Source organism: Canis lupus, chromosome 5 (genome assembly GCF_011100685.1).
Source record: "Canis lupus familiaris isolate Mischka breed German Shepherd chromosome 5, alternate assembly UU_Cfam_GSD_1.0, whole genome shotgun sequence".
Taxonomy (NCBI): Eukaryota; Metazoa; Chordata; class Mammalia; order Carnivora; family Canidae; genus Canis; species Canis lupus.
In genome coordinates this window covers 40,102,875-40,128,340 of record NC_049226.1, presented here as the reverse complement: position 1 = coordinate 40,128,340, position 25,466 = coordinate 40,102,875, and the positions used below count along the sequence as shown (strand labels likewise).

General features: G+C 52.2%; 1 protein-coding gene and 1 non-coding gene across 2 annotated transcripts; one reads left to right on the top strand and one right to left on the bottom strand.

Moving 5' to 3' along the window:
- The first annotated feature begins 1,550 nt into the window (after positions 1 to 1,550).
- Positions 1,551 to 25,369, top strand: ADORA2B (adenosine A2b receptor). Its single transcript, NM_001002944.1, is given in 2 exon segments — positions 1,551 to 1,885; positions 24,706 to 25,369. Coding segments are annotated over 2 exon segments (999 nt in total).
- LOC119872064 lies at positions 14,548 to 14,675 on the bottom strand. Its single transcript, XR_005360264.1, has one exon. It is a non-coding gene; the product is annotated as a small nucleolar RNA SNORA18 (small nucleolar RNA).
- Positions 25,370 to 25,466: the final 97 nt, after the last annotated feature.

The following is a 25,466-nucleotide window of genomic DNA, read 5'->3' as shown; positions in this document are numbered from 1 at the left end:
AAAGTATATTCACAGAGCTGTGCAACCATCACCACTTTTAGAATACTTTCATCACTTCCCAAAGAAATCCTCCTCCCTTTGGCAGTCACAGGTGTTGGAGGTGACTTGCTTAACATTATTTTACAAGCATTTTTTTCCGTTGTCTGACGATCTTTTTTGAGTCTGGTAACTGCGAGCAAAGGATTTGGGATCAGGGAATGGCATGGCCAGGTGTGTTCTAGAATGATGGCGTTGTTGGGAGACTATAGAAACTTGGTTGAGGACCCAGGGCAGAGGTGAGAAAGGGATGATGGGAGCAGCCTGTGAGGAGGCAACCCGCAGGAGACAGGGCTTTGGGGAGGAGAGTAGCAAAGCTCTGGAAGCCGAATTGGCAGCACCAGGGATCTGGATGTCGAGAAGGATGGAGGAGGGTGTCAAGACACTTACTGGAGTGGGGGACAGTGGGCATAAGGTCGGTAACTGAGTCCCAGAAGGAGGAGTGGGCCCAGGTTTGGGGCAGAGATGCAGAGGAGCTTGATTTTGGACTTGTTGGACTTGGGGGCCCTCCAGCTCTACTGACAGAGTTCAGTATATTGCGGTGGGGTGCTCAGGCCTGGCACTCGGGGCACTGAGGGAGGCCGGCGTAGGCTTGGGAGCTAACGGTGTATGGACCGCAGGTGACACCTTGGGAACCCGAGAGTAGCCAGGGTGAGGGTGAAGGACGGAGAGGGGGCCTGGGGAGCACTGGCATTTGGGCGGGGCTGGGTAGACGAGGAGACGGAGGACTTGGAGCCCGTCTCAAGGTGGAGGCAGAGCTGGAGCCGCCCGCGCAGTGGCCGGAGGACAGAGGAGCAGGTGAGACTGGGGAGACCTGCAAGCGGGGTGCAGGCGGGGAGGGGGCGCAGAGCCGCACGTTCCGGAGCGATCCTTGCCGTCTGGGTGTCGCGACCCGAAGAGACAGGCCAGGCCCTTTGTCCCCCAGCCCCCACCCTCCGCGGCATCCTGACCGGTGGGGTGCCCAGGGATGGCGGGGAGCCCCCCAGGCTTCAGGTCCTCAGCTCGCCGCAGCCGGCGGGGGCGCTGGCGGGGCGCCCGGGGCAGAGTCCCGTCCCGCTCCCGGGGCGCTCGGGGCTCTGCGCGCGCCGCGCCGGCTGGCGGACAGTGCGGCCGCCCGGGACACACGCGCACGGCTGGAGCCTCGGGGAAAGTTGGGGAACCGCACCGGGCCGCAGAGCGCCACCACACGACGCGCGGGGGCCGCAGCCCGAGCCCCGCCGCGCGCCGCCGAGCCCCGCGTGGCCCCGCGCGGGCGTAGACGGGTCCGCGGCTGGGGAGGCGGGGCGGCGCTCCGCCGGGGGTCCGAGACGGGCGGGCGCGCCGGCCAATGGGCGGCGCCGCCTCCCCGCGGTCCCGCCCCCGGAATCCCGGCCCCGAGCGCCCGAGCCCCGCGGGTCAGACGCGACCGGCGGACGCGCAGTGCGGGCGCCCTGGCCGTGCCCGGCGGGGCCCACGCGGCTGCCCCGCGCCCAGCGCGGCCCGGGTAGGCGAGGCCGGGGCCGGTCGGCCCGGCCATGCCGCTGGAGGCGCAGGACGCGCTGTACGTGGCGCTGGAGCTGGCCATCGCCGCGCTGTCGGTGGCGGGCAACGTGCTGGTGTGCGCCGCGGTGGGCACGTCGAGCGCGCTGCAGACGCCCACCAACTACTTCCTGGTGTCCCTGGCGGCGGCCGACGTGGCCGTGGGGCTGTTCGCCATCCCCTTTGCCATCACCATCAGCCTGGGCTTCTGCACCGACTTCCACAGCTGCCTCTTCCTCGCCTGCTTCGTGCTGGTGCTCACGCAGAGCTCCATCTTCAGCCTCCTGGCCGTGGCCGTCGACAGGTACCTGGCCATCCGCGTCCCGCTCAGGTGAGGCGCGGCGCCCCCGACCCCGGGGCTCCGTCGAAGCCCCCGCCGAGGAGCGCCCGCTCCAGGCCCGGGTTTGCTGGCCCCGGGCGCGCGGGGCGCTCCGAGCTCGGGTGCCCAGCCGGGAGGACGCCGGCCATCCATCCGGAGACACGTGCGCCCGGGCTGCCCAGACCCTCTCGGAGCGGGAGCCGGAGCCGGAGCCGGAGCCGGAGCCGGAGCCTGGAGGCCTCTGCTCCCCGGATGCGCACGTGTTCTTAAGGAGGGGTCTGCGTGGGCACAACTCTCGGAGTTCTGGGGAGCGCGGTCCCTGGTCGCCCCCGGGAACTCCGGGGAGAGCGCCGCCCCCAGCGTGCAGGTGGGGGCCCCGGCGGGGGAGGTTTGGCGATGCTGTCTCTGCCTCTGTGGCGAAAACTGTTTCCAACCTCTCGGTGGTTTCCCGCGGCCGAGGCCCGGGGCCAGAGCGGCGGCTGGGTGCGGCCCTGGGAGTGCTGGGGGGCCCGGGAGGTCCAGGGCAGCTTTGGGCTGGGACTTGCAGTGTCAGGATGGACACTACTGAAGACCCAACTTCGGAAGGTACCTGCCGCAAAATGCGGGCCAGCCCGACCCGGGGGTAGGATGGGGTGGGAGGGGCGTCCCGTAAACTCTAGGGAACGTTAGGAACACCCGTGCCTGCGGCTCAACGGGGACCCTATCACCTCTCTGTACTTTTTAAAAGAGTCAAAGTGCTGCGCCCGCCCCGTTGGCCAACACGAGCAGCCTCAGAGGCGCGCATGTCCGTGGCATGTGGTCTTGTTTACCTTGCACTGCCGCGTCGCAGCAGGGACTTCAGAAAACGAGGACTTCTGGGTGGTCTCTTCCGCCCCAAGAGGAAAATGGAGCATTCAGGGGATGGAGCCAGCCGCCAGCAGTGGGAGTACACCCCGGTTGTAGCTGATGATGGATTTCAAAGTTGAGCACCTGAGAGCAGGAGTATCAGGGAGCCCTAGGGTTTATTGAATTTTTTTACTGCCTTCCGTGCCTGGGCTCTTTTGGCATTTCTGAGTTGGGTTTGGATCTCTTTGGATCTCTTTGGGTTTGGAGCTGGGAAGGGACACTGAGTCACAGAGTAGGAGGGAAGGGAAGGACTCTATTGAGTGCCAACTATGTCCAAGTCCGAGGCAGTTTATTTTATACTTTTATCCTTTCGTTCTTGCTGTAGTTCAGAGGGCAGATTCTAGTATCTGCGTTTTGTAGATAAAGGGAGGGGGGTGTTGGCTCTGGGAGATTAGAGTCTTGCTCAGAATGATGCATCTGGAATGAGTGTCATAGCCAGGACTTGGACTCAGAGTTGGCACCGTATTCACGCTGTGCCATTGGCCTGTCTTACAGGCCTGTGTGTGTCAGTGTCCTGGATGCAGGTAGAAAGCATACTGCTGTTTCTGGAAGCAGAAGCTGTCTGTCTGCAGTAAATTGGTGGTTGTAAAGGAAATGTGTTTGAGGGAATTGACAGAGAGAATGCTTCTAGAAGCTTTTTTAGCAGGCAGGCACGTTGAACCTGGTAGTTGTGGGTTGTGTCCTGGATCCCAGTGGGAACAGGAACCTCCTGCTTGCCCGGGTCTTTCCACCTGCTGCTGCCTTTGGCATCTGAGCAGGAGGCCTCATGCATCCCATTAGGTGACAAAGCCCAGAGATTTCCAAGGCTTGGGGCAGCATGGTATAGTCTCTTAGGGGTCCCCTAAGACCCTTCCTGCCTCTTGGTCTTCATGTTGGTTACTTTTGGACTGTTTGCATCCAGCAGGCAGTCTCAAACTCCCAGCCTGAGGTACCCATTCGACAGAAGCCTCTTGGCCTTGCTCCAAGCAGAGGTCCATCCAGCTCACTGGGAGTTAACGGAAGAATTCCTTGTGCCCCAGCCAGCAGGAAGTTCCATAAAAGTTTAAATCTGTTAGTTCTTGTCCTGGTTTGTGTTGGGCGGGGTCTTAAAGAAAGGGGGTGTGGGTGTGTTCAGGGGAAAGAAATGTGAATCACACGCCCCTAAGTTCTTTGTATTTGCCAAGGGCAGGAGAAGGAGATACAGGAGTAGAATGGGAAGAATGGTCAGTTGAGAGGCCCTGGGGAGCTCATCCCCTTCCTGCTCTCCTGGTCTTCCCAAGAGAGTTCAGAGGTCTGGAAGAAGCGGGTGCCAGCAGCCCCAGCTCCCCACCCCCGGAAGGCTCAGGCATCTGCCCTGACCCTGTGGCACCAACCCCCAGCCTCATGGGTTGGAAAGGGTAAAGGTGTTCAGGGCTCCTGAGGCCTCCTGGGGGAGGATCCCTCAGCTGTCAGCACATCCTGCTTCTGGGGAGCATGGCCCCCTGTGAGCAGGCTAAGATGCAGATTACAGGGCCCTACTGGGCCCCCCTGAGTCAAAATCTCTGGGGTGGGGTGTGTGTGTGGGGGGGTTCTAATATCCGTATCTTTAACTGGGGAATTGGCCAGCCCTCCGACTTACTTTGGTTCTGCCCAGTTCACAGGTGTGAGGGGGCTCCTACAGCATCCATGCCCCACAGCTCTGAGTGTGAGGGGCCAGCTGTAAGCACAGCTCAAGTCTGCAGATCCCAGAGTCCCCACCTGCCACCCGTTTGCCAAGGTGTCCAGTGACCTCAGAGAGCTCACAGTGCAGAGGCAAAGGGGAGCCCCAAAGTGATGCTGGGCACAAAAATGAAAACTTTGACTGGACTTGAAAAGAGGAGCGTCTGCTCATACCAGGCCCTGTCCTAGGCTTTCAGAGTGAGGGGTGTCCACAAACTGAAGGAAGTCCGCGCAGTTCTGAGGTTGGCCCCAGCAGAGGGTCCATGTGCACTGATGCAGATATGGGGGTGCACTGATGCAGCCTGGGAGTGCAGGCTCCCCTGCTGCTCGAGGTGGGAGTGTGCCTGGTGGGGAAATTTGGAGGGGTGAAGGTGAAGTGTGGGGGGGTCTGCCCTCAGCACCCCCCCACTTCACCCTTAGGCCATTTCTGGCAGGAGCACTTCCTCCTCCCTAATCTAATCCTGTTCCCCTTCAAGCCACAACACCCACTGGAGCCTGGGGGTGGGGGGTGACTGTGTGATTCACCCCTGTCTGGAGGCCCTCCCTACTCTGCTCCTGGACTCAGTTTCCAGTGGTGTTGAGTCTTAAGTAGGTCAAAGGCCAGCTGTTTTCCCAATGGAGCTGAAGGAGGGTGTTTTCCTGGAAGTGTTTGGTTGGCTGGATTGGCCCAGGGAATGGGAGGGAGTTAGTCTGTCTGTCCTGACCATGGACCCTGACCCTGTCTCCCTGCCTGTTCCCTGTGCTACAGGGAGGCTTTTTCTCGGTTGTACCCGGGGCCAGTCCGGGAGGTAGGTATTGATATCTGAGCAAGACTGTCCCTTGGGTTAAAATGTGGCCTCCGCTTAGCCTCCCTTAGCTGACTCAACTGTAGGTAGGAGGGTAGCAGGGGATTCTGAGTGTTTTTATAAGAACTTCTTTTTCTTTTTTTCTTTTTTCTTTTTTTTCTTTTTTACATTTTTATTTATTTATGATAGTCACACATTGAGAGAGACAGAGAGGCGGAGACACAGGCAGAGAGAGAAGCAGGCTCCATGCACCGGGAGCCCGATGTGGGACTCGATCCCGGGTCTCCAGGATCGCGCCCTGGGCCAAAGGCAGGCGCTAAACCGCTGCGCCACCCAGGGATCCCTTTTTCTTTTTTTAAATTGAGCTACAAATCCCATATGAGAAAATTCTCCTCTAGTGTTGTTTTGCAGTAAAGTCAGGAAGGAGTTTCAGCTCTGGGTTGGACCCCTCCAGGTACTCCTCCATGAGCGCTCCCTTCTTCCGCATCAGTGTTCTCTCTCTTCCAGACCATTCCCACTGCTGTGTGTTGAATGGTGCATCCCCTCACCCCTGCCAGAAAGATGTTCATGTTCTAATCCCCAGAACCTGTGAATGTTACCTTATATGGATCTTGGGAGGAAGACTTTGTCCTGGATTACCTTGAGAGGAAGAAATTGTCCTAGGGTCTGGTGGCCCCTAAATGCCATCACATCCTTACAAAAAAGACATGTGGAGAGGGAGGAGGCAGGGCCGAGGGATGCTGGGGACAGCCACCAGAATCTGGGAGAAGCTTGGGACAGCTTGTGTCCAGAGCCTCTGGCAGGGAGCAGAGCCCTGCCACCTTGCTTGTAGGCTTCTGGCCTCCAGAACCGTGAGGGAGTAAGTATTTTCAAGCCAGCAAGCTTTATTGCAATGGCCCCAGGAAGCCACCAGTAATGTACGAATGCACTTCAATCAATTCTCCCTCGTGGCACACCTGTGGCACACCTCGCCACCCCCTGGTCCGTCCTCCGTGGCCTCCACAGTGACGAGTCTAACTCTCTCACTTCTGTGGCCACTGAGTTTACCTCCCGTTGGTCGAATCTGACGGTCACTTCTTGGACCTCATCACACGGGTCCTCTCCACAGGTCCGGCCCAGCTCCTGGGGTCCCCACGGGGCCCCCGCCTCATCCGTTCCTGCCCCCCTGTAGCCATTGTCCAGAATGCTGCCAGACAGGATTTGAGCCTGAAGTCAGATCGCCACGTTCCCCTGCTGAATGCCACTCCGCTGTGGGGTTTAGATGTAAAATCTGAACATGGTCCCCGGGCCTTAGGGCCCTCTGTGATGTGATCGGGATCCTGGCCACCCGCCTCGGGCCCTCCTGCCCTCCTGCAGCAGCCTCAGGGGCCCAGACTTCCCCCCTCCCCACCTTGCCAGGAGCATCTGGGAGCCACAGGGTGGGGAGGACATGGAAGTGGCAGCTGTGAGGACTCGGGGTTGTAGACAAGAGCACCCATGGGGTGGGGGAAGGAGGGGTCCACCCAGTCACCTAGGTCTGCCCTGGGACCATGGCTCGGAGCTGCCCCCCAGCAAGCAGTGGGAGCCCCAAGGACCAGGAGCGCTGATGTGTATCAGGCCACAGCCTGCACTTCTGTGCGTGCCTGGCGGGGTGGCCAGCCTGCCCGAGAGCGGCCCTGGCAGGGACGTAGCCCTGACTTGGCATCTCAGCAGCGTTTCCACAGAATTTTGCAAAGCGCGGGTGGTTTGCCTTTGACCTTTGGGAGAATGAGTGTGTGTAAAGGAACAAAAGTTGGCATAATTTTCACATGACAGGTGATCTGTGTCCTTTCTCTGTGACTTCATGCATGGGCCCTCCCTGCCTGGCACCTGCTGGCCGGACCAGCTACCCTGGGGGTCCTGGTCTCCCTCGTCTGCTCTGTCAGCTTGTGAGTGCAGTGGGGACGTACACTGCAGGGAGAGATACAAGGAATTATGCCCTCAGCTACTCTGGACATTGGGATTTTTAGTATTGTGAACAGCAGTGACTCCGAAGGCTTTCCTGCACCTTATGTGCCTAATCTTGATCAATCTTGATGACACCCTTAAGGGGGCAGACGCTGTTACCTCCCTCACTTCACAGATGGAGAAACCAAGGCTCAGATGGTTATGCCTAGCCTGGGGTCACACGGATGCCACAGGCGAGTAGCATGTTTTCCTGGGAGCCCCTACACCATCATGGGAACAGCTGCAGGAAAAGCACTAAGCACCACAGTCATCCAAAACCAGGCGAGTGGGCCCTTCTAGTGGCGGATGAGTGAGGACCCCCGCCAGTTGTGATCAGGACTCTTGAGATAGTACATAAGGCAGAAAAGCCTATAGCTGGTAGTGATATGTCCGGACTGGGGCAGAGAAGAGAGCTGCCTGCTGGCCAGTGCGCGTGAAATGTCAGGGAACGGACAGTGGTGAGGACATATAGGGTCTCCTCCTGCCTCCCTTTTCAGATGGTGGAAGCGAGGCGCAGCCTTGCCCGATGCTTGATTCCTCACTGACCTTCAGGACCTGGCATGAACAGGTGTGCTCTTCATCTCCGAGGCTAACAGGTGCCACACTGCTTCTGGCAGCAAGAACTTGATGGCTAGTAGCAAACGTACCTTGGAAAGAATTTGAGAAGAGATGGTCACGGGTGCCGGGATGGCCCTCTAGCTCAGCCGGGGCTGAGGCAGGGGCAGCGTTCTTTCTAGAGGGTTGGTGCTGGAGGTGTGTGTCCAGGTGAATGGGAGGAAGAGAATTGTGAGCTGAGCTGGAGCCATCTGCACAGGAGCAGGTGGGGGAGTCTGGGCTTCACAGCTTAGGTGTGTGCAGCGGGGGAGGGGGTGGGTTTGAGAGCAGGCAGGTCAGGGAGGGCCTGGAGGTGCCTGTGGAGTTTGGGGTTTGTCCTTAAGGCACTTGTACGTCCATGAAGGAGTTGAGTGTGTGTGTGTGTGTGTTTTATGGTTCTGTTTTGAGTTAGAAATCAATCACTGTGCACAAAAACAAACATTCAAAAATACTGAAGCATATCAAAGGGAAAGCAAAAGTCTCCCCTCCGTCACCCCCCATTACCCCTCTGCCAGGACAGCACCTCCAGACCATTTCTGTTGGCATTTCTTCCGAGGGTCACTGCCCTCACAGTGACCCCTGGGTTCATGCCACCATCTTTATTTATTTATCTATTTTTAAGATTTTATTTATTTATTTGAGAGAAGAGTGAGTGAGCAAGAGAGAACATGAGCGGGCTGAGGAGCAGAGAAGAGAAGCAGGCTCCCCACTGAGCAGGAAGCCCGCTGCAGGACTCAATCTCAGGACCCTGTGATGGTGACCTGAGCCGAAGGCAGATGCTCAACCAACTGGGCCACCCAGGCGCCCCACTGCTGCCCTCTTTAAACAGAATCTCTTGACTCCCTGCTAACAGGAGGCCACAGGCCCTCTTCTCCCTGCTCCTTCTAATTTTTGTTACAGTTCGGTATTTTTCGGTGGATCATGTTTCAGCCCGATTTCTAATTCCATTACTTGTAGGCACCGTCTGTTAACGGTCAGGAAACACAAGGTCGAGCGTTCCAGCAGCCTTCCCTCTGTGTCTGTCCACCTCCTGCTGTCCCTGCCTGGCACCTGCTGAGAGGGTTGGACCCCTCCAGGTACTCCTCCATGAGCGCTCCCTTCTTCCGCATCAGTGTTCTCTCTCTTCCAGACCATTCCCACTGCTGTGGGTTGAATGTGGTCTTCCAGACCATTCCCACTGCCCACCTCATAGAGCTTTTACTTTCAAAGAGGTCATTCCTGCTGTTGTGAAGAAACTCAAACCGTATAAAAGGGTAAATGGTGGGCAGTTGGCCGTCTCTGATCTGTGGTCTCCTGATTAGCCCATCAGAGGCAACCGCTGTTTCTTGTTTCGTTTCTTTTCCTACGTGAATTATATGTGGACACATTCATATCATACCATTACTTTTACATTATTGAAGTTAATACCCTTTACATTTTATTCTGTAACCGTACTAAAGTTTCCTGAACTCTGTGGAGAGTTTCTGAAGACTGGAAATCGGTAAACACCATTTAGAATGTTCGATGTATGTGTCTCTTACTCACCCCCGAGTGTGTGCTCCTATCACAGACTGATGTGTCTCAAGGAGGCCGGTCTGATGACCAGGTCAGATGGATTCTTTTTTTTAGGTCCTATCTGCTGCTCAGAAGTACACCACGCTGTGGTCAGCTTCATGTTTGCATCGTGAGTTTTCCATCTGGAGATTTAAAAGAAAGTTAGAAGTATGTGGCCTCCCGGGTCCCTCAGGCTCCTTCTCTGTCCCCACTGCTGGCTGTCCTCACTGGCCTGTTGTGCCTTGCTTCTCTGGACTCTTGGACTTGTTCTACTATTCCTGGCCCTGCATGTTTTCCTTCTCCTTTGGGATTCCATATTTGTTTGTCGGTATACACACCCGTAGGTAACTCGTTCAGGACATGGGGATAAACGTTCGGGGATCTTCCATGCCAGAAATGTTCTTATTTCTCACATGTCATTGGTAGTTTGATTGGATACAGGGTCATTGCTCTCGCAGCCAATGATGTCTGAGAAGTTTGGGGTGTGCTCCATTCTTATTTGGGACTTGGTTTTCCTCTGTGGAAGCTGTTGGGATCATTTGCCTTTGCTTAGCTTTCTGAAATTCACAAGACTGGGTCTAAATATTGACTTTTGGGTAGCCCGGGTGGCTCAGCAGTTTAGCGCCACCTTCAGCCCAGGATGTGATCCTGGAGACCTGGGATCGAGTCCCATGTCGGGCTCCCTCCATGGAGCCTGCTTCTCCCTCTGCCTGTGTCTCTGCCCCCCTCTCTCTCTGTGTCTCTCATAAATAAATAAATAAAATCTTAAAAAAATAAAATAAATATTGGCTTTTTGTTTTGCTCCTTCATTGGGGATGAGACTTCTTGGCGAAATTTTCTTTCTTTCTTTTTTTTAAAACCATAATAGGCTTTATTTTTTTTTAATTTTTATTTATTTATGATAGTCACACACAGAGAGAGAGAGAGAGAGAGGCAGAGACACAGGCAGAGGGAGAAGCAGGCTCCATGCACCTGGAGCCCAACGTGGGATTCGATCCCGGGTCTCCAGGATCGCGCCCTGGGCCAAAGGCAGGCGCCAAACTGCTGCACCACCCAGGGATCCCCTTTTTTTTTTTTTTTTAAAGATTGTATTTATTTATTCATGAGAGACACACAGAGAGCGAGGCAGAGACACAGGCAGAGGGAGAAGCAGGCTCCATGCGGGAAGCCCGATGCGGGACTCAATCCCGGGACTCCAGGACCACACCCTGGGCTGAAGGCAGGCGCCAAACCATTGAGCCACCCAGGGATTCCCTTGGCCAAATTTTCTAATCTGAAGATTTAGGTCTGTCTTTAGCTCTGAAAATCTTTTTTTTTTTTTAAGATTTTATTTATTTATTCATGAGAGACACAGAGAGAGAGAGGCAGAGACACAGGCAGAGGGAGAAGCAGGCTCCATGCAGGGAACCCGATGCGGTACTCGATCCCAGAAACCTGGGATCACGCCCTGAACCAAAGGCAGACGCTCAACTACTGAGCCACCCAGGCATCCCTGATCTTTGTCTTTTAAATGTTTTCTTGTATATGTGTTCAATACTTTAACTTTTTATTCTCCTGTGGAAGAATTCCTTGACTTTTTTCCCTAATTTCCCCACCCCCTTTTTAATAAATTTTAGCACTCATATTGTTACTTTTGATTTGAGGTTAACAATTTTTTTTTTGAGGTTAACAATTTTTTAATAAGTTTTGAAAACCCTTTTCTGGATTCACGTGGTTCAGACTCCTTCATGTGTCACAAATTTCCTGCCATCACGAGTCTCACCCTGCAGCTTGGTGAGAGGGTGGAGAGTGGAGGGGGTCCATGCTCCATGGGAGATGAGGGGACAATATAGGGTGACTGAAGCAGCCCACAAAGGTGGTCCACAGGCAGTCTCTCCCCTGGTTTCTGTTCCTCTTCCAAACCTCATTCTGGTATCTGCTGCTGCAAGACTGGAGCCTCTCTTCCTGGCCATCTCTGTTTCTGACACAGGGCCCTGCCCCATCCTGATGACCCTATCTGCCTTCTGGTCTCTAGAAACTCCTTAAAATCTCTGGTTTGCTGATGTCACCCTCCACTTCCAGTTTTAGTAATTTTAGGTTATAAATTTATTTCCTTTTGTTTTCTCTACTGTCATTTATTTTTTATTTATCTATTTATTTTTAAGATTTTATTTATTTATTCATGAGAGACAGGCAGAGACACAGGCAGAAGGAGAAGCAGGTTATTTTTTTATTTTATTTTTTTTAATTTTTATTTTTTTTTAATTTTTATTTATCTATGATAGTCACACAAGAGAGAGAGAGAGAGGCAGAGACATAGGCAGAGGGAGCAGGCTCCATGCACCGGGAGCTCGACGTGGGACTCGATCCCGGGTCTCCAGGATCGCGCCCTGGCCCAAAGGCAGGCGCTAAACCGCTGCACCACCCAGGGATCCCTGGAGAAGCAGGTTATGCAGAGATACTGGGTCTCCAGGATCATGCCCTGGGCTGAAGGTATCGCTAAACTGCTGAGCCACCTGGGCTGCCCTATTTTTTTTTTTTTTTTTTTTTAAGATTTGTTTATTTATTTGAGAGAGCACATGTGCACATACTGGGGGAAGGGACAGAGGGAGAGAAGCGGACTCCCCACTGAGCGCAGAGCCCCACGCAGGGCTCCATCTCAGGACCCTGAGATTATGACCTGAGCAGAAATCAAGAGTCAGACATTTGATCAACTGAGCCTCCCCAGGAGCCTCCTCTCTACTGTCATTTAAGTGGGATTTTCAGAGCAGTGATAATTAAGTGGGACCTGGAAGGCCAATGCAGGGTTTTAATCGGGAGCTTGGTGTGGTCAGGTTTGCATTATAAAACAGGCACTCTGGCAGGGGGGATGGACAGGAGGGGCCGACATTATTAGGGTCACCAGATGTCCTCTAGGTGCGAAGGAAGAAAGCATGACCAGGACAGAGGCCGGGAGATGGAGGTGAGGTCTAGAGCTACTGGAGCCGTGTGAACTCTGAACTTCTGCAGGGGGATGGTTGCTGTCTGAAGCCAGCCAAGAAGTCTGTCAGACTTTGAGGCAGAGGGGTCATAGGTGAAGCCACAGAGCCAAGACACCAGGACAGGAAAGAATCCTAAGAAACCAAATACTGTGGTTCTGGGACCACAGTCAGGGAACAAGGACCAGAGGTGTGGTGGGTCGGCGCCCGGCAGGGTGGGACCCAGGGTGTGAGAAGCCGCAGCCGGCCTGTGTGACTTCCAGGTGGGTCTGTATTGACACCACACACCGAGCGAGGTGCTTGTGGCTAGAAGATAGGATCCTCAGGGACGGGTTCCAGAGGACTTGCTGACTTGGTTGGAGGTTGGGCATGAGGAGAAGGTTGGAGTCCAGGGTGACTCCAAGGCCCGCCACACTTGGGGGCTTTGGGAAAGTGCACAGGTTATATTTGTGGTGTCTGCAGGTTGAGTGCCACAGTAGGTGGCTGAGTTGGGAGCTTGGGGAGTTTGGGCTGGGCTGCCCTTCCCCTGGCTTTGTGGGAGTCCAGCATTGTTCCTCACCCCCAGACTCCTGTGTGGCAGCCTCTTCCCCTTCACTAAATGTATTCAGGCTCCTCTCCCCAATCTGAGCCTCACCTTCTTTGGTTTACTGCCTGTTTGGCTCCAGTCCTACCACCCACAAACTTCCCTGAGTGGCTTTCTGAAGATGACATCTCGATTTCCAATGTTGATTTCAAGACCATGGCCATGTCTGCTTTTTTTTTTTTTTTTAATTTATTTTATATTGGTGTTCAATTTGCCAACATACAGAACAACACCCAGTGCTCATCCTGTCAAGTGCCCCCCTCAGTGCCCGTCATCCATTCACCCCACCCCCCGCCCTCCTCCCCTTCCACCACCCCTAGTTCGTTTCCCAGAGTTAAGAGTCTTCATGTTCTGTCTCCCTTTCTGACATTTCCCACACATTTCTTCTCCCTTCCCTTATATTCCCCCTCACTATTATTTACATTCCCCAAATGAATGAGAACATATAATGTTTGTCCTTCTCTGAATGACTTATTTCACTCAGCATAATACCCTCCAGTTCCATCCACGTCGAAGCAAATGGTGGGTATTTGTCATTTCTAATGGCTGAGGAATATTCCATTGTATACATAAACCACTTCTTCTTTATCCATTCATCTTTCGATAGACACCGAGGCTCCTTCCACAGTTTGGCTATTGTGGACATTGCTGCTAGAAACATCGGGGTGCAGGTGTCCCGGCGTTTCATTGCATCTGTATCTTTGGGGTAAATCCCCAAAAGTGCAATTGCTGGGTTGTAGGGCAGGTCTATTTTTAACTCTTTGAGGAACTTCCACACAGTTTTCCAGAGTGGCTGCACCATTTCACATTCCCACCAACAATGTAAGAGGGTTCCCTTTTCTCCACATCCTCTCCAACATTTTTCTGCTTTTTTTTAATTAAAACATTTTTTTAGGGAATCCCTGGGTGGCTCAGCGGTTTGGCGCCTGCCTTCAGCCTGGGGCATGATCCTGGAGTCCCGGGATCGAGTCCCACGTCGGGCTCCCTGCATGGAGCCTGCTTCTCCCTCTGCCTGTGACTCTGCCTCTTTCTCTGTGTCTTTCATGAATAAATAAATAAAATCTTAAAAAAATTTTTTTTAAGTCAATAAATTTTTATTTAAGGAATTTTATATGTGATTCCTTCCACCACCTATCACCTAAGTTCTTTGAAAGTCAGAATCATAATCTTCAAAATAGCCCTTTTAAAAATAACTTTTGGGGGCACTGGGTGGCTCAGTCGATTAGGCATCTGACTCTTGATTTCGGCTCAGGTCATGATCTCAGGGTTGTGGGACTGAGCCCTGCATCTGGCTCTGCGCTGAGTATGGCGCTTTCTTGACATTTTCTCTCTCCCTCTGCCCCTCCCTTCCTGCTCACATGTGTACATGCTCGCTATTTAAATAAAAAGTTTTGTTCAATCCACAGTTGTCACTGTCACTCCACAATTCTTTCAGTTGAACTTCTTTGATCTCCACTTGAATACAGATGTATTTTGAAGATCTCTACCTGTAAACTTTGGGATCTGCTTTCTTTAGGAAAATGGATGGATCTGCCTGGTTCTCAACTTCAGACACCCCCTAAACATATGAATAAGTTCAAATCATGCCCATCCCTGAACTGTCACCTCCTGGAATTGTACAGATTGTTGGGATACACCAATGCCTGAGGTTTAAAAAAAATGTGACTATTAGGTCTTTCATAGATTTTAGATGATCCATGTCCTGTAGTTCTTTCCCATAGATCCAACACATAGTTCTGGGAATAAAGGAGACCACATGTATTCTGTATGAGGCATTCCCAACGATGTAGGTCCACAGAAGCCCCATTGGGATGGACCTCAGCTGCTTGCTTGCTTGCTTGATTTATATATGTAACACAGAGAACTATAAAGCTTTATTGAAAGACATTTTAGAATAGGTCCTGTCAGTTGCATCCCCCCCCCCTTCTTTTTCAGTTGGATTTCTTAAATTCCTTCCCTAGTCATTTTGGTCCCATCTAGTCTCCTATCTGATCTCTCTGCATCCGAGTTTGCCCTCCCAACGCATGCATCACACGGCAGCAGTCTTTCTAAAATGAAGACCTGATCGCTCCTCCTTCTTTACCTAATACTTCCCGTGCCTTAGGATAAGGTCCCAGCTCTCTCACCGTGCAAGTACTGGCTGCACAATGTTATGTTAACTCTGATCACTTAGTTACAGCTATGTCTGCCAGCACTTGTCACCATAAAGGTATGTTTCCTCATTGATGATTCTTGCCTGAGCCAGTTATTACCACGTAAAATGGCAGTTTTCTTTCTTTTCATTCCTTCTACCTTTATCAGTTGCCATTCTTCATAAAAAAGGAATTTTACTTTTTCCCTGCTCTTCCTTATCAAAAAAAGGTTTTTCGAGCTCACGTTGTATTTTCTGGCTTTGGGAGCAGCCATTTCTCCAAGGAGCCCTGTTTCCTTTCAGTAGAGAATGGTACTTAGACACCAAGATTTGGGTCAGTGTGTTCATTGCTGCTGGAGTGTCATTTCTCCTAGGCCCTCACAGTGAACAGAACCGGGCGATTGTCTTTCTTTGTTTCTTTTTTTAATAATGAGTTGGAAGAATTCTTGCTTACAGTAGAATGCCATCTAATTAATGAGTAGGAATGCCTGAGTTAAGGAAATCAACATTTGGCAATTATCATAGTAATCTAGTGCAGGCAAGAATCATCAATAGGTGCTAAAACTCATTGGTGAAAGTCTGATGAGGAGCAAGATATTTAATAGAAGTATCTATTATAAGAGATCTACTAATTACAAAACAGAAAATAGTTACAGTGGAGAAATCTGGTAGATGCTACAGTAACCAGGTGATCCAAATGAATTATCACCAGTAAGGGGATGTATCAATATTACGTACCTCGTGATGTCTTCTAAACTGATGGCTTACATATAAAGAGGGCAATCGCTTTTGGCAATTAATGTTATATCTGAAGCGCAGTATATTTTAACCTTAGCCATGGGAGGGAGGGTACTTTATAGGGGAGAAGACAGGGTATCATTTTATTCTCTGGTTTGGTTTTCAGGCAGGGGTCCTTTCTCTTAGGGAATCTTAATTTCATTTGAAAATCAGAGTCTGGAGTCCAGCAACTGCAGGCTGTCTCTGAGTCCCCCTATTTCCCCAATACATGAACCAAAATGTGAGGCTCACCAAAAAACAGCCTCATAGGTGAACTCTGGGATACCTGGTCCTGGTCCCCATCTTCATTGTCATTGGGTTGAATCATTATGAGACCATTGTGGACTGTTTTCTTGCCATAGTAAGCTAGTGAGGAGTGCTGACACCTTTCCTTTCTGCCACCTGCATTCTTTGCCCACTGTTCTTGGGTGACTGTGAAGGACAACTGGCATTCTTTCTGACCACCTTTACATGTGGCAGTGGGCTCAGCTCAGTACCCTACCAGGTCCACCACTGGGATTCAGACATGTCTGAACGTGTGAGCGTAGGTGAGAACTGCCCCCAAGAACCAGAGTAGCTGAGGGTATGGCCTCAGAAGCACTTAGCCTGAAAGTAGGTTCTGGTGACCACAGCTTGCCATCTGGTGGGTAGCAGGCGCTGTTCTTTTTAAAGATTTTATTTAGGGGATCCCTGGGTGGCTCACTGGTTTAGTGCCTGCCTTCAGCCTAGGGCATGATCCTGAGGTCCCGGGATCGAGTTCCACGTCAAGCTCCTCAGAGGCAGAGGGAGAAGCAGGCCTCATGCAGGGAGCCTGACCTGGGACTTGACTTGATTCCGGGTCTCCAGGATCACTCCCTTCGGGCGGCACTAAACCATTGAGCCACCTGGGCTGCCTGCAGGCGCTGTTCTTGTATCATGCTGCCCTCCACACTAGAGCTAGGACAGTCACAGACTGTAGGAACAGGACAGATTGCCCTCAATACATTTCCTATTCCCAGACCTGAAGTTCATATAAATAGAACCAAAGAGTGTCCACTGTTTTGTTTAAGAATGGTTTTGTTTCTCAAGTGTTGGAGGAATTCATTAGTGAAGTCATCCAGGTCTTAAATTTTCTTTGTGGGAAGCTCTTTGGCTATGTTGTATTCTATGTCTGTAATAGACACAGTGCTATTCAAATTCTGTTTTTCTGTCCATGACAACTTTTTATTTTTAAATATTTTATTTATTAATCGTGAGAGACACACAGAGAGAGGCAGAGACGCAGGCAGAGGGAGAAGCAGGCTCCCTGAGGGGAGCCCGATGTGGGACTGTATCCCAGGATCCCAGGATCACACCCTGAGCTGCAGGCAGATGCTCAACTGCTGAGCTACCCAGGCGTCCCTGTCCATGACAACTTTCCAAAAACCTTTTCCATTTGGTTCCATGAGAAATCTGAAGCAGCTACTCAGCATAAAGATTTTGCTCTTCCACAGATAGCCTCTTGTGAACTATATCAGCTGAAGCTCAAGACACGTTCACCTGCCCCAGGCCTTTTTTGTTTAGAGCTACCAAGTGGGTGTTAAACGTGTCTATGTGATTAAGACCTGTTCTGTTCTCTCCTTGTAAATTCAGGCTTCTATTCAGCACTGTGTGCCAGGCCCATCGTTGGTGTTTCGGATTCAACAGGGAACGAGATAGTCTTGCCATGAAGGAGTGTGTGCTCCAGTGGAAGGAGACATAAAATATGGTTCTGTGGGGGGCTTTGGGGAGGGGCACCGTGGGAATTGTGGGGTACAACTGCTCTGCTTCTGTGTAAACTTCTGTAATGTGAGCTCAGGCACATGGCAGTGGGACAATGTGGGTCTGGTGCACCCTGCTTTCATTCAGCTGTGGTTTGGCCTAGGCTAAAAGGGGATGGGATAGTGGGAGGAGCCTTCTAGTTTTCAGCAGGAAAGGAAAAAGCCCTCCCTGTAACCTCCCTGTGGCAGGAGCCCAGAGGGGAACGAGGAGGCACAAGGACACAGCAGGGCCTGTATGTGGGCCTGCTTCCTGAAAAAGCCACATCCTAGCCTGTGGGTCGTGGCTGTGGCAGGCCACATTGCCCACTGTGCCCTACTTAGCAACAGTCCCCTGGCTTAGAGCAGTTCTTTCATCTGCGTCGTCCTGGCACTCATCAGCCTTGCTCTACTTAACCGTTTTGCCAGAATTTCCATGAGATTTTCTAAGGGTGCATTTTTAATATTCATTGTGGCACCTCCAGCCGAGCTGGACTGCCTGCCTGGGGAGCCGAGTTGCCAGTGCTCTAGTTCCAACATCTTGTAGGCTTTGAAGGGTCTGTCCTAACTCGATTTTTACCTAAGTCCCGTTATTATTCGTGTGCACTTTTAGAGACTATATAGTTCTTCTGAAAATGTATATACACGTGCCTTAAAGCAGAAATGTTTGTATTACAGAGGACTGAAACTTGAGCTAGACAGAAGGTAAAGAAAAAAGTCCTCCAACAAACAATAGGCAATTTAAGAAATGGCGACAGAGCTCCATGCCATTTACCTAAAGGTGTGTTTCTCTCAAGTGCTTTGATCACATCGTCTCTGTGTCAGAGGCTCCAGCAGCAGCACTTCTGTCACCGTTTCCCAGATGCCAGAGCGCAGAGGCAGGGCTGGTACAGCCCCGGCCACCACCCAGAGCACTCCGCCCCAGGGCACATGCTGAGCTCCCGAGCAGGACTGGTCCCAGCCGAAGGCACAAGGGCAGAGCCAGGAGGGAGGAGACCCTGCCCCAGAAATAGGCCAGCACTTGTTATGCGGCACTGGGTGATTCCGCTTTGTGTTATGTAACCTCAGCATCCACACTGTTCCCTTTGTTGACTCCCTCCGTGTGACTGTTTTTCTGGCAAGCTCCTTAGCCAACCAGCCCCTTCTGTATGGGGAACGGGTGGGTGTCAGCACAGCTTTGGGCCCAGCGGGGCAGCGGGGCCACTTCCCGGAGTGTGAACCTTCCCAGAAGGCCCCTTGGTGGGGGTGGGGGACAACACGACTCTGGCCTGCTTGTTTGGAACGATGAAGCAGCAGTGAAGCTGCTGACGCTCCCTTTGTTCACCCCTACGCTCCCTTTGTTCACCCCTACGTTGCCTTTTATCTGTTTACACCCCCGTGTTTGGGCAGATGTCGGGCTTACCTGGGCTCCGTGCCCCCACAGCAGGGCAGGACTGCTGAGGGGCAGACGCAGGGAGCTTGGCCCCTGCTTTTTGGGAATGTTTTGGGGACACGCATGTGCACACGCACACGCAGGAGGATGTTCTGGGAGCCCCTGGTGTAGAGGGACGATGGCGTGGAACCCACGGGGGTGGGGGGGGAGGCATTCAGGAAGGGGACGGGGGCGCAGCAGCTGGCAGTAGGACCTGTGAAGACAGGCCAGGAGGTTACTGCAGTCTTGGGGAGCCGCCAGGGAGCCCCCGGGGCCACCCATTCCAGCGTCTGGCTCGGCACGGGCACCTGTCTCCTCCCCACAGCATCCCCGACCACCTCCCTGCACTGGGCGCTGACCGTGTGTACGCCGACCCCGTGGACACTGCTGTGCCCTTGCGGGGCTGGGGCCCAGGCTTCTCCTGTGGGCCCGGCTGCTCCCCCAGCAGGAGAAAGGAAGCCTGTGCCGCCTCCGAAGGACTGCTGAGCAGGAATGTGGCAGGGCCTCTTCAAGGCTTCCGTTCCCACGTGGCTGCCCTGTCGGGGAGGCTCCCTCCCGGGGGCCCCCAGCAGCTCTGGCCCAGGGCGGGCATGTCCACGTGGACAGCCAGGCGGCCAAGGCAGCGCCACAGGCGGGAGCTGCCCTCTCAGATGGGAGCCTTGGGGTCCTGGGGGAAGAAGCCTACTTGTGGCAAAACGGGAGTCAGAGTAGAAGTTTGTGTCCCGACTGTGGGTCGGGCAGCAGGCCCACCGCATAGCACCCCTGTGCCCCGGTTTCCACATCTGTAAAGGGAGAGAGAGCAGCGGGCCGAGGGACACGGCCGGCGTGCGCTGGGCAGGCGCGGGCTCGGTGTTGCCAGGCGGGCAGGGGGCGTCTGCCGGCGCCTGGCTCAGAGGCTGCCTGGATGGGCAGCTATGGACCAGCTGGGAGGGAATGAGGGAGGAAGACTTGTTTCAGATGAAGAAAGGAATGGGGAGCTTTTGTTTTTGTCCTTTAAAGCTGCACGCGCTGTTGGTGTGTTAAAGGTGAAAGTGGAGATGTGACTAAGTCTCAGCTTTAGCAGGTATTTCAGGGCCTCAGAATAATCCATTAATTTCAATCCCACAGGGCAGCCCCGGTGGCGTAGCGGTTTGGCACTGCCTGTAGCCTGGGGTGTGATCCTGGTGACCCAGGATCGAGTCCCACATCGGGCTTCCTGCATGGAGCCTGCTTCTCCCTCCGTGTCTCTGCCTCTCTCTCTGTGTGTCTATGAATAAATAAATAAAATCTTAAAAAAAAAATTTCAATCCCGCAGTGCTCTCTACATTTGCGGGCTGATTGGACCCAGAGTCCTACATCCCCTCCCCAGGCACTGTGCCCTCCCGGCCACCCCCAGATCCCTGGGCCGGCTCTGACCTCTGCTCTGAGAGTGCCCACTGCTCCCTGGCTCCCCTGACCCCCCAAAAACACGGTTTCCCTTATTTCTGCTTATACCCCGGGGCCTCAGGTGGGGACTTGGGCGCCAGCTCTTTCTCTTGGTTCTCTCCATTCTCCCTTCCACAGTGGGATCCTGATGGTCCCTCCTGCGAAAGACGCAAACCTTTGATGTTCTGGTCATCCCCACATGCTGGCCCTGCACCCCAGCTCCAGCGTTCTAGCTCCAGCGTTTGCACCAGCTCTGGGTTCAATCCCTCTTGCTCTTCCTTGGCCTCTCACTTCCCAGGGTCAGCCTGAACCTCATCCACAGAGGCTGCACCCCTGTTGAAACCACAGAGGCCGTCATCCTGCCACGTTTTTCTAGCAAGCTCCCTCTTCCACTGGCTGACACAGCTCCAGTGCCCCAGCCTGCCCCTCTCCCTCAGGGGGTGGCTCTTCCAAGTCTGAGGTGACCTCTGAGGTGACTGCAGCGCTCACAGATCTTCTAGCCACTGAACCTCCCCTCCCATCCTGGCCCTTTTCTCCTCCTTCCTTCTGCCTCAGTGGTGGGTCCCTCCACATGGGTCCTGGGCCCACATCCTCCAGCCTCCTCAGATTCTCAGTTGCTTTAATAATCATCTTGCCTTTTTTTCTGCATCTTCTCTATGGATTGGGTTCATCTGGATACTAACCTCCACCATTCTGTTGCTTTGTCCCCTTAATACCATTTCGGTATAACTAACTAGTTCTTAGTACACAGGAGGGGAAAAGCCTAGGAATTCATCCTCAGCTCATCTTCCTACATCCAGTTCATTTCTGTTGGTTCTCCCTCCAAAGTGTGTATCTGTTGGCACCATCGTTGATTTTCTCTTGAGTGAACCACCAAAATGGTTTTCCTCATTGATCTGCTTTTCTTCTTGCTTCCCCCAGATTCAATCTCCACACCATGACCTTTACAAAACAGGAATCAGCACCATTCCCTGGCTTAAAATAAGCCTTCCACACTTTCCCACTGCACTTGGATATCAAAATCCAGATTCCTTCCCATGGCCTATGAGCTGGCCCCTCCCTCAGCTTAGGTCACTCACACAGTTCCTTTTGCTTCTTTAGGAAAGTAAAATCCTTTCCTGTCTGAAAGCCTTACCACTTTGTTCTGACTAGAATGCTCTCCCCTCCACTCTTCAAAGATTTTATTCCTTCTGAACCTGTAGCTCTGCTTGAGAGGTTCCAGCATTCTATGTCCAAAGTCTTCCTGTTTTTCTCTTCTCTGCATCCTATTCATTTTGGTTTGGCCAAACTCATTCTGATTTGTAATTACACGTTTGTGTGTTTACTTCTTTACTTTCTCTTTCATCAGCTTTACAACCCAGGAGGGCTGTGATTATGTTTCCAGTGACTAACAGAGTGCCTGGTACAAAGGAAGAGCTGAATGAAATAATGAACCAACAGGGAAGAAAAGCTGTGTTTGGGGGCGTTCACAAAGTGGTGACCAGCTGTTCCCCTGATAGAACCATCGGCTTTATCTAAGTCGATTTAGTCTAAGAGTAGTTTTTCTGCACATGAAGAATCCAGCAGTTTTAAGATGTAGGTGGATTTCAGTTGTTCTGAATTCTGATAGGAAATTCCCTGTGATCCCCCCCTCCATGTACATACAGTGACTAATGTTGCTTTTAAAAAAAAATAGTAAAAAAAAAAAAAAAAAAAGTCAAGTAAAATAAGAAGCAGCATAATCTGGCACAAGGAACACAGGTTAGAGTCCTGATCTAGCTTTGGTCTTTGGTTCTTATATTGCTTCTGTTACTCAAAGACTTTGTTTCCTCATTTGTGAAATAAGAGAGTTGTTTTTTTTTTTTTTAATTTTTTATTTATTTATGATAGTCACGGAGAGAGAGAGAGAGAGAGGCAGAGACATAGGCAGAGGGAGAAGCAGGCTCCATGCACCAGGAGCCTGATGTGGGATTCGATCCCAGGTCTCCAGGATCGCGCCCTGGGCCAAAGGCAGGCGCCAAACCGCTGCGCCACCCAGGGATCCCAATAAGAGAGTTTTGATTAGAAAAGTCCCTTCCAGTGTGTATGCTTTGGCCTGGTTACAGTGACTGCAAGTAACAGTAACAGTCAAGACATTTAATGATGTCTTGAACTTGAATGTGGAGCCGTGATGGTTCTAGGGTTGGTGCAGTGGTTCAGAGAGCTCATCAAGAACCTGGGTGGGCTCCTTTCTTCCTTCCTTTCACTTTGCCATTGCTGTCCCCAGGCTAGCTAGCTAGCCCTCATGGTCACAAGATGGTTGCTACAGCTCTAGGCAGCACAGCCTCCGATAAGAGCATCAAGAGCAGAAAGGGATGGGCCTGGGGAAGAGCCCTCCTCATGGGTCTCTCCTTATATCAAGTAAAATCAAGTGCCCCAGCGACTTCCTTTTGTCTCATTGGCCAGAACTATTTCATGTATCCACCCCAGACCATTATGTACAAGAGAATTTGCCTACCCCAAATACAGTTCATCTCGGCCCTGGACTGGCGTATATTCAACTGTACTCAATTAAGTTGCAGTTGAATCCTGTCCACAACAAAAGAGAGAGGGCAAGAGCTGTTGAGTAAGTGGCCTCATACATCTAAATTCTTGTGATTCTAAGTGCTTGGCTTTTAGGGAGGCTGCTCTGTTATCTTTCAGGGACTGACTGCATTCTCTGGTGGGGTAATGGACAGGAATAACTTTTTTTTTTAAAGGAATGGCTGTACATTCCTGAAAGAGGAGGGAAGCAGAAGGGATTTAGAAATAGAGGGATTTATTGGCCAAGGAAAATTCAATGAGCAACTGAGCCCAGCAGGTGTATGTAGGAAAGGCCATAGTTGTGCTGCCCATTGCTGAGAGCTGCCCTCATAGGGAGGAGGAAAGATTAGGGATCACTGTCACTTATGAGGCAAGTTCTCTGTTCACTTCATCAGCAAACTCTAAGAGTTCTCCTTTCTCCTGCCTGCCTATCCAGGCCAAAGCACTATGTATTCCAAGTAGAATCTTCTTTTAAAGTTGTTTGATAGCCAATCAGATAACAAGTAAGGAATGCATTCATAATGGCCATATAACTAAGAACCATGCCCCTCGGTCCCTGCTGCTCTCTCTCAATTTACAGACATGGAAACCGAGGCACAGAGGTGCTATGCTGTGGGCCTGATGCCCCGACCTGCAGTCAGGACACAAACTTCTACTCTGACTCCCGTTTTGCCACAAGTAGGCTTCTTCCCCCAGGACCCCAAGGCTCCCATCTGAGAGGGCAGCTCCTGCCTGTGGCGCTGCCTTGGCCGCCTGGCTGTCCACGTGGACATGCCTGCCCTGGGCCAGAGCTGCTGGGGGCCCCCGGGAGGGAGCCTCCCCGACAGGGCAGCCACGTGGGAACGGAAGCCTTGAAGAGGCCCTGCCACATTCCTGCTCAGCAGTCCTTCAGAGGCGGCACAGAGACTTCCTTTCTCCTGCTGGAGGAATAGCTGGGCTCACAAGAGAAGCCTGGGCCCCAGCCCCGTAAGGGCACAGCCGTGTCCACGGGGTCGGTGCCCGGCGCTGGAGGAGGTGGTCGGGGATGCTGCGGGGAGCCACCACGTAGTGCTGCTGGACTCTTGGGGGCTCCAATTCTTACTTCCTCAGGTTTTGGTTCAAGTGTCACTTTGGTTCAAGTGTCACCAGGGACTGGGCTCTGTGGATCTCCACTGGATGACGGTCCTGGAGTGTTTCTTTTTTCATACTATACCTCTCCTCCTAACACACCATAGAATTTACTAACATGGTTGTTGTTGTTGATCATCAGTGTCTTCCTTACTAGAATGTAAGTCCTTAAAAGCAGGGATCTTGTGTATTCTGTTCACTGGTGGAACTCACCACCTAGAACAGTGCCTTATAGAAGACCTAGACTCTTAGGTTGGGATGTGGGTAATTAGAAGGCACCCTCTTAAGACTTCACTTGTTCTTATGAGCATGATTTGTCACTCAACAGAGATGAGTTAGTAAGTCAAGAATGAAAATCTTGTTGAGCTTGTTAGCGCAAAGTTGCTCATACGTGTTTGCAGGTCTTTTTTTTTTTTTTTTTTTTTATTTATGATAGTCACACACAGAGAGAGAGATATGCAGAGACATAGGCAGAAGGAGAAGCAGGCTCCATGCACCGGGAGCCCGACGTGGGATTCGATCCCGGGTCTCCAGGATCCCGCCCTGGGCCAAAGGCAGGCGCCAAACCGCTGCGCCACCCAGGGATCCCTGTTTGCAGGTCTTTATGTTGATGGTGAACCTGAGAGGTTGTTAAGGGAAGGCCATAGAACCAAAGCAGAGGTGGGGTCTTGGACTCTGGTTACAGAGTAATGTACATGGATGATAACAGATGATGTTCTTTTGAACAGGTATAAGAGTTTGGTCACTGGGACTCGAGCGAGAGGAGTCATTGCTGTCCTCTGGATCCTTGCCTTTGGCATTGGACTGACTCCATTCCTGGGGTGGAACAGTAAGGACAGTGCCACCAACTGCACGGAGCCCTGGGATGGAACCACGAATGAAAGCTGTTGCCTCGTGAAGTGTCTGTTTGAGAATGTGGTCCCCATGAGCTACATGGTGTATTTCAACTTCTTTGGGTGCGTCCTGCCCCCACTGCTTATAATGCTGGTGATCTACATCAAGATCTTCATGGTGGCCTGCAAGCAGCTTCAGCGCACTGAGCTGGTGGACCACTCCAGGACCGTCATCCAGCGGGAGATCCACGCAGCCAAGTCCCTGGCCATGATTGTTGGGATTTTTGCTCTGTGCTGGCTGCCAGTACATGCCATCAACTGTGTCACCCTTTTTCAGCCAGCTCGGGCTAAGGACAAACCCAAGTGGGCAATGAACATGGCCATTCTCCTGTCACATGCCAACTCAGTTGTCAATCCCATTGTCTATGCCTATCGGAACCGAGACTTCCGCTATACTTTTCACAAAATCATCTCCAGGTATGTTCTCTGCCAGACAGATGTCCTCAAGAGTGGGAATGGGCAGGCAGGGACACAGTCTGCCCTTGATGTGGGCCTATGACCTAGGTCCTGGCCTCTTCAAGAAGGCACACATTTATAATAAACAAAGGGATGGGACATGACTGGCTGATTCCCGTTGTTAAAAGACAGCTACACCT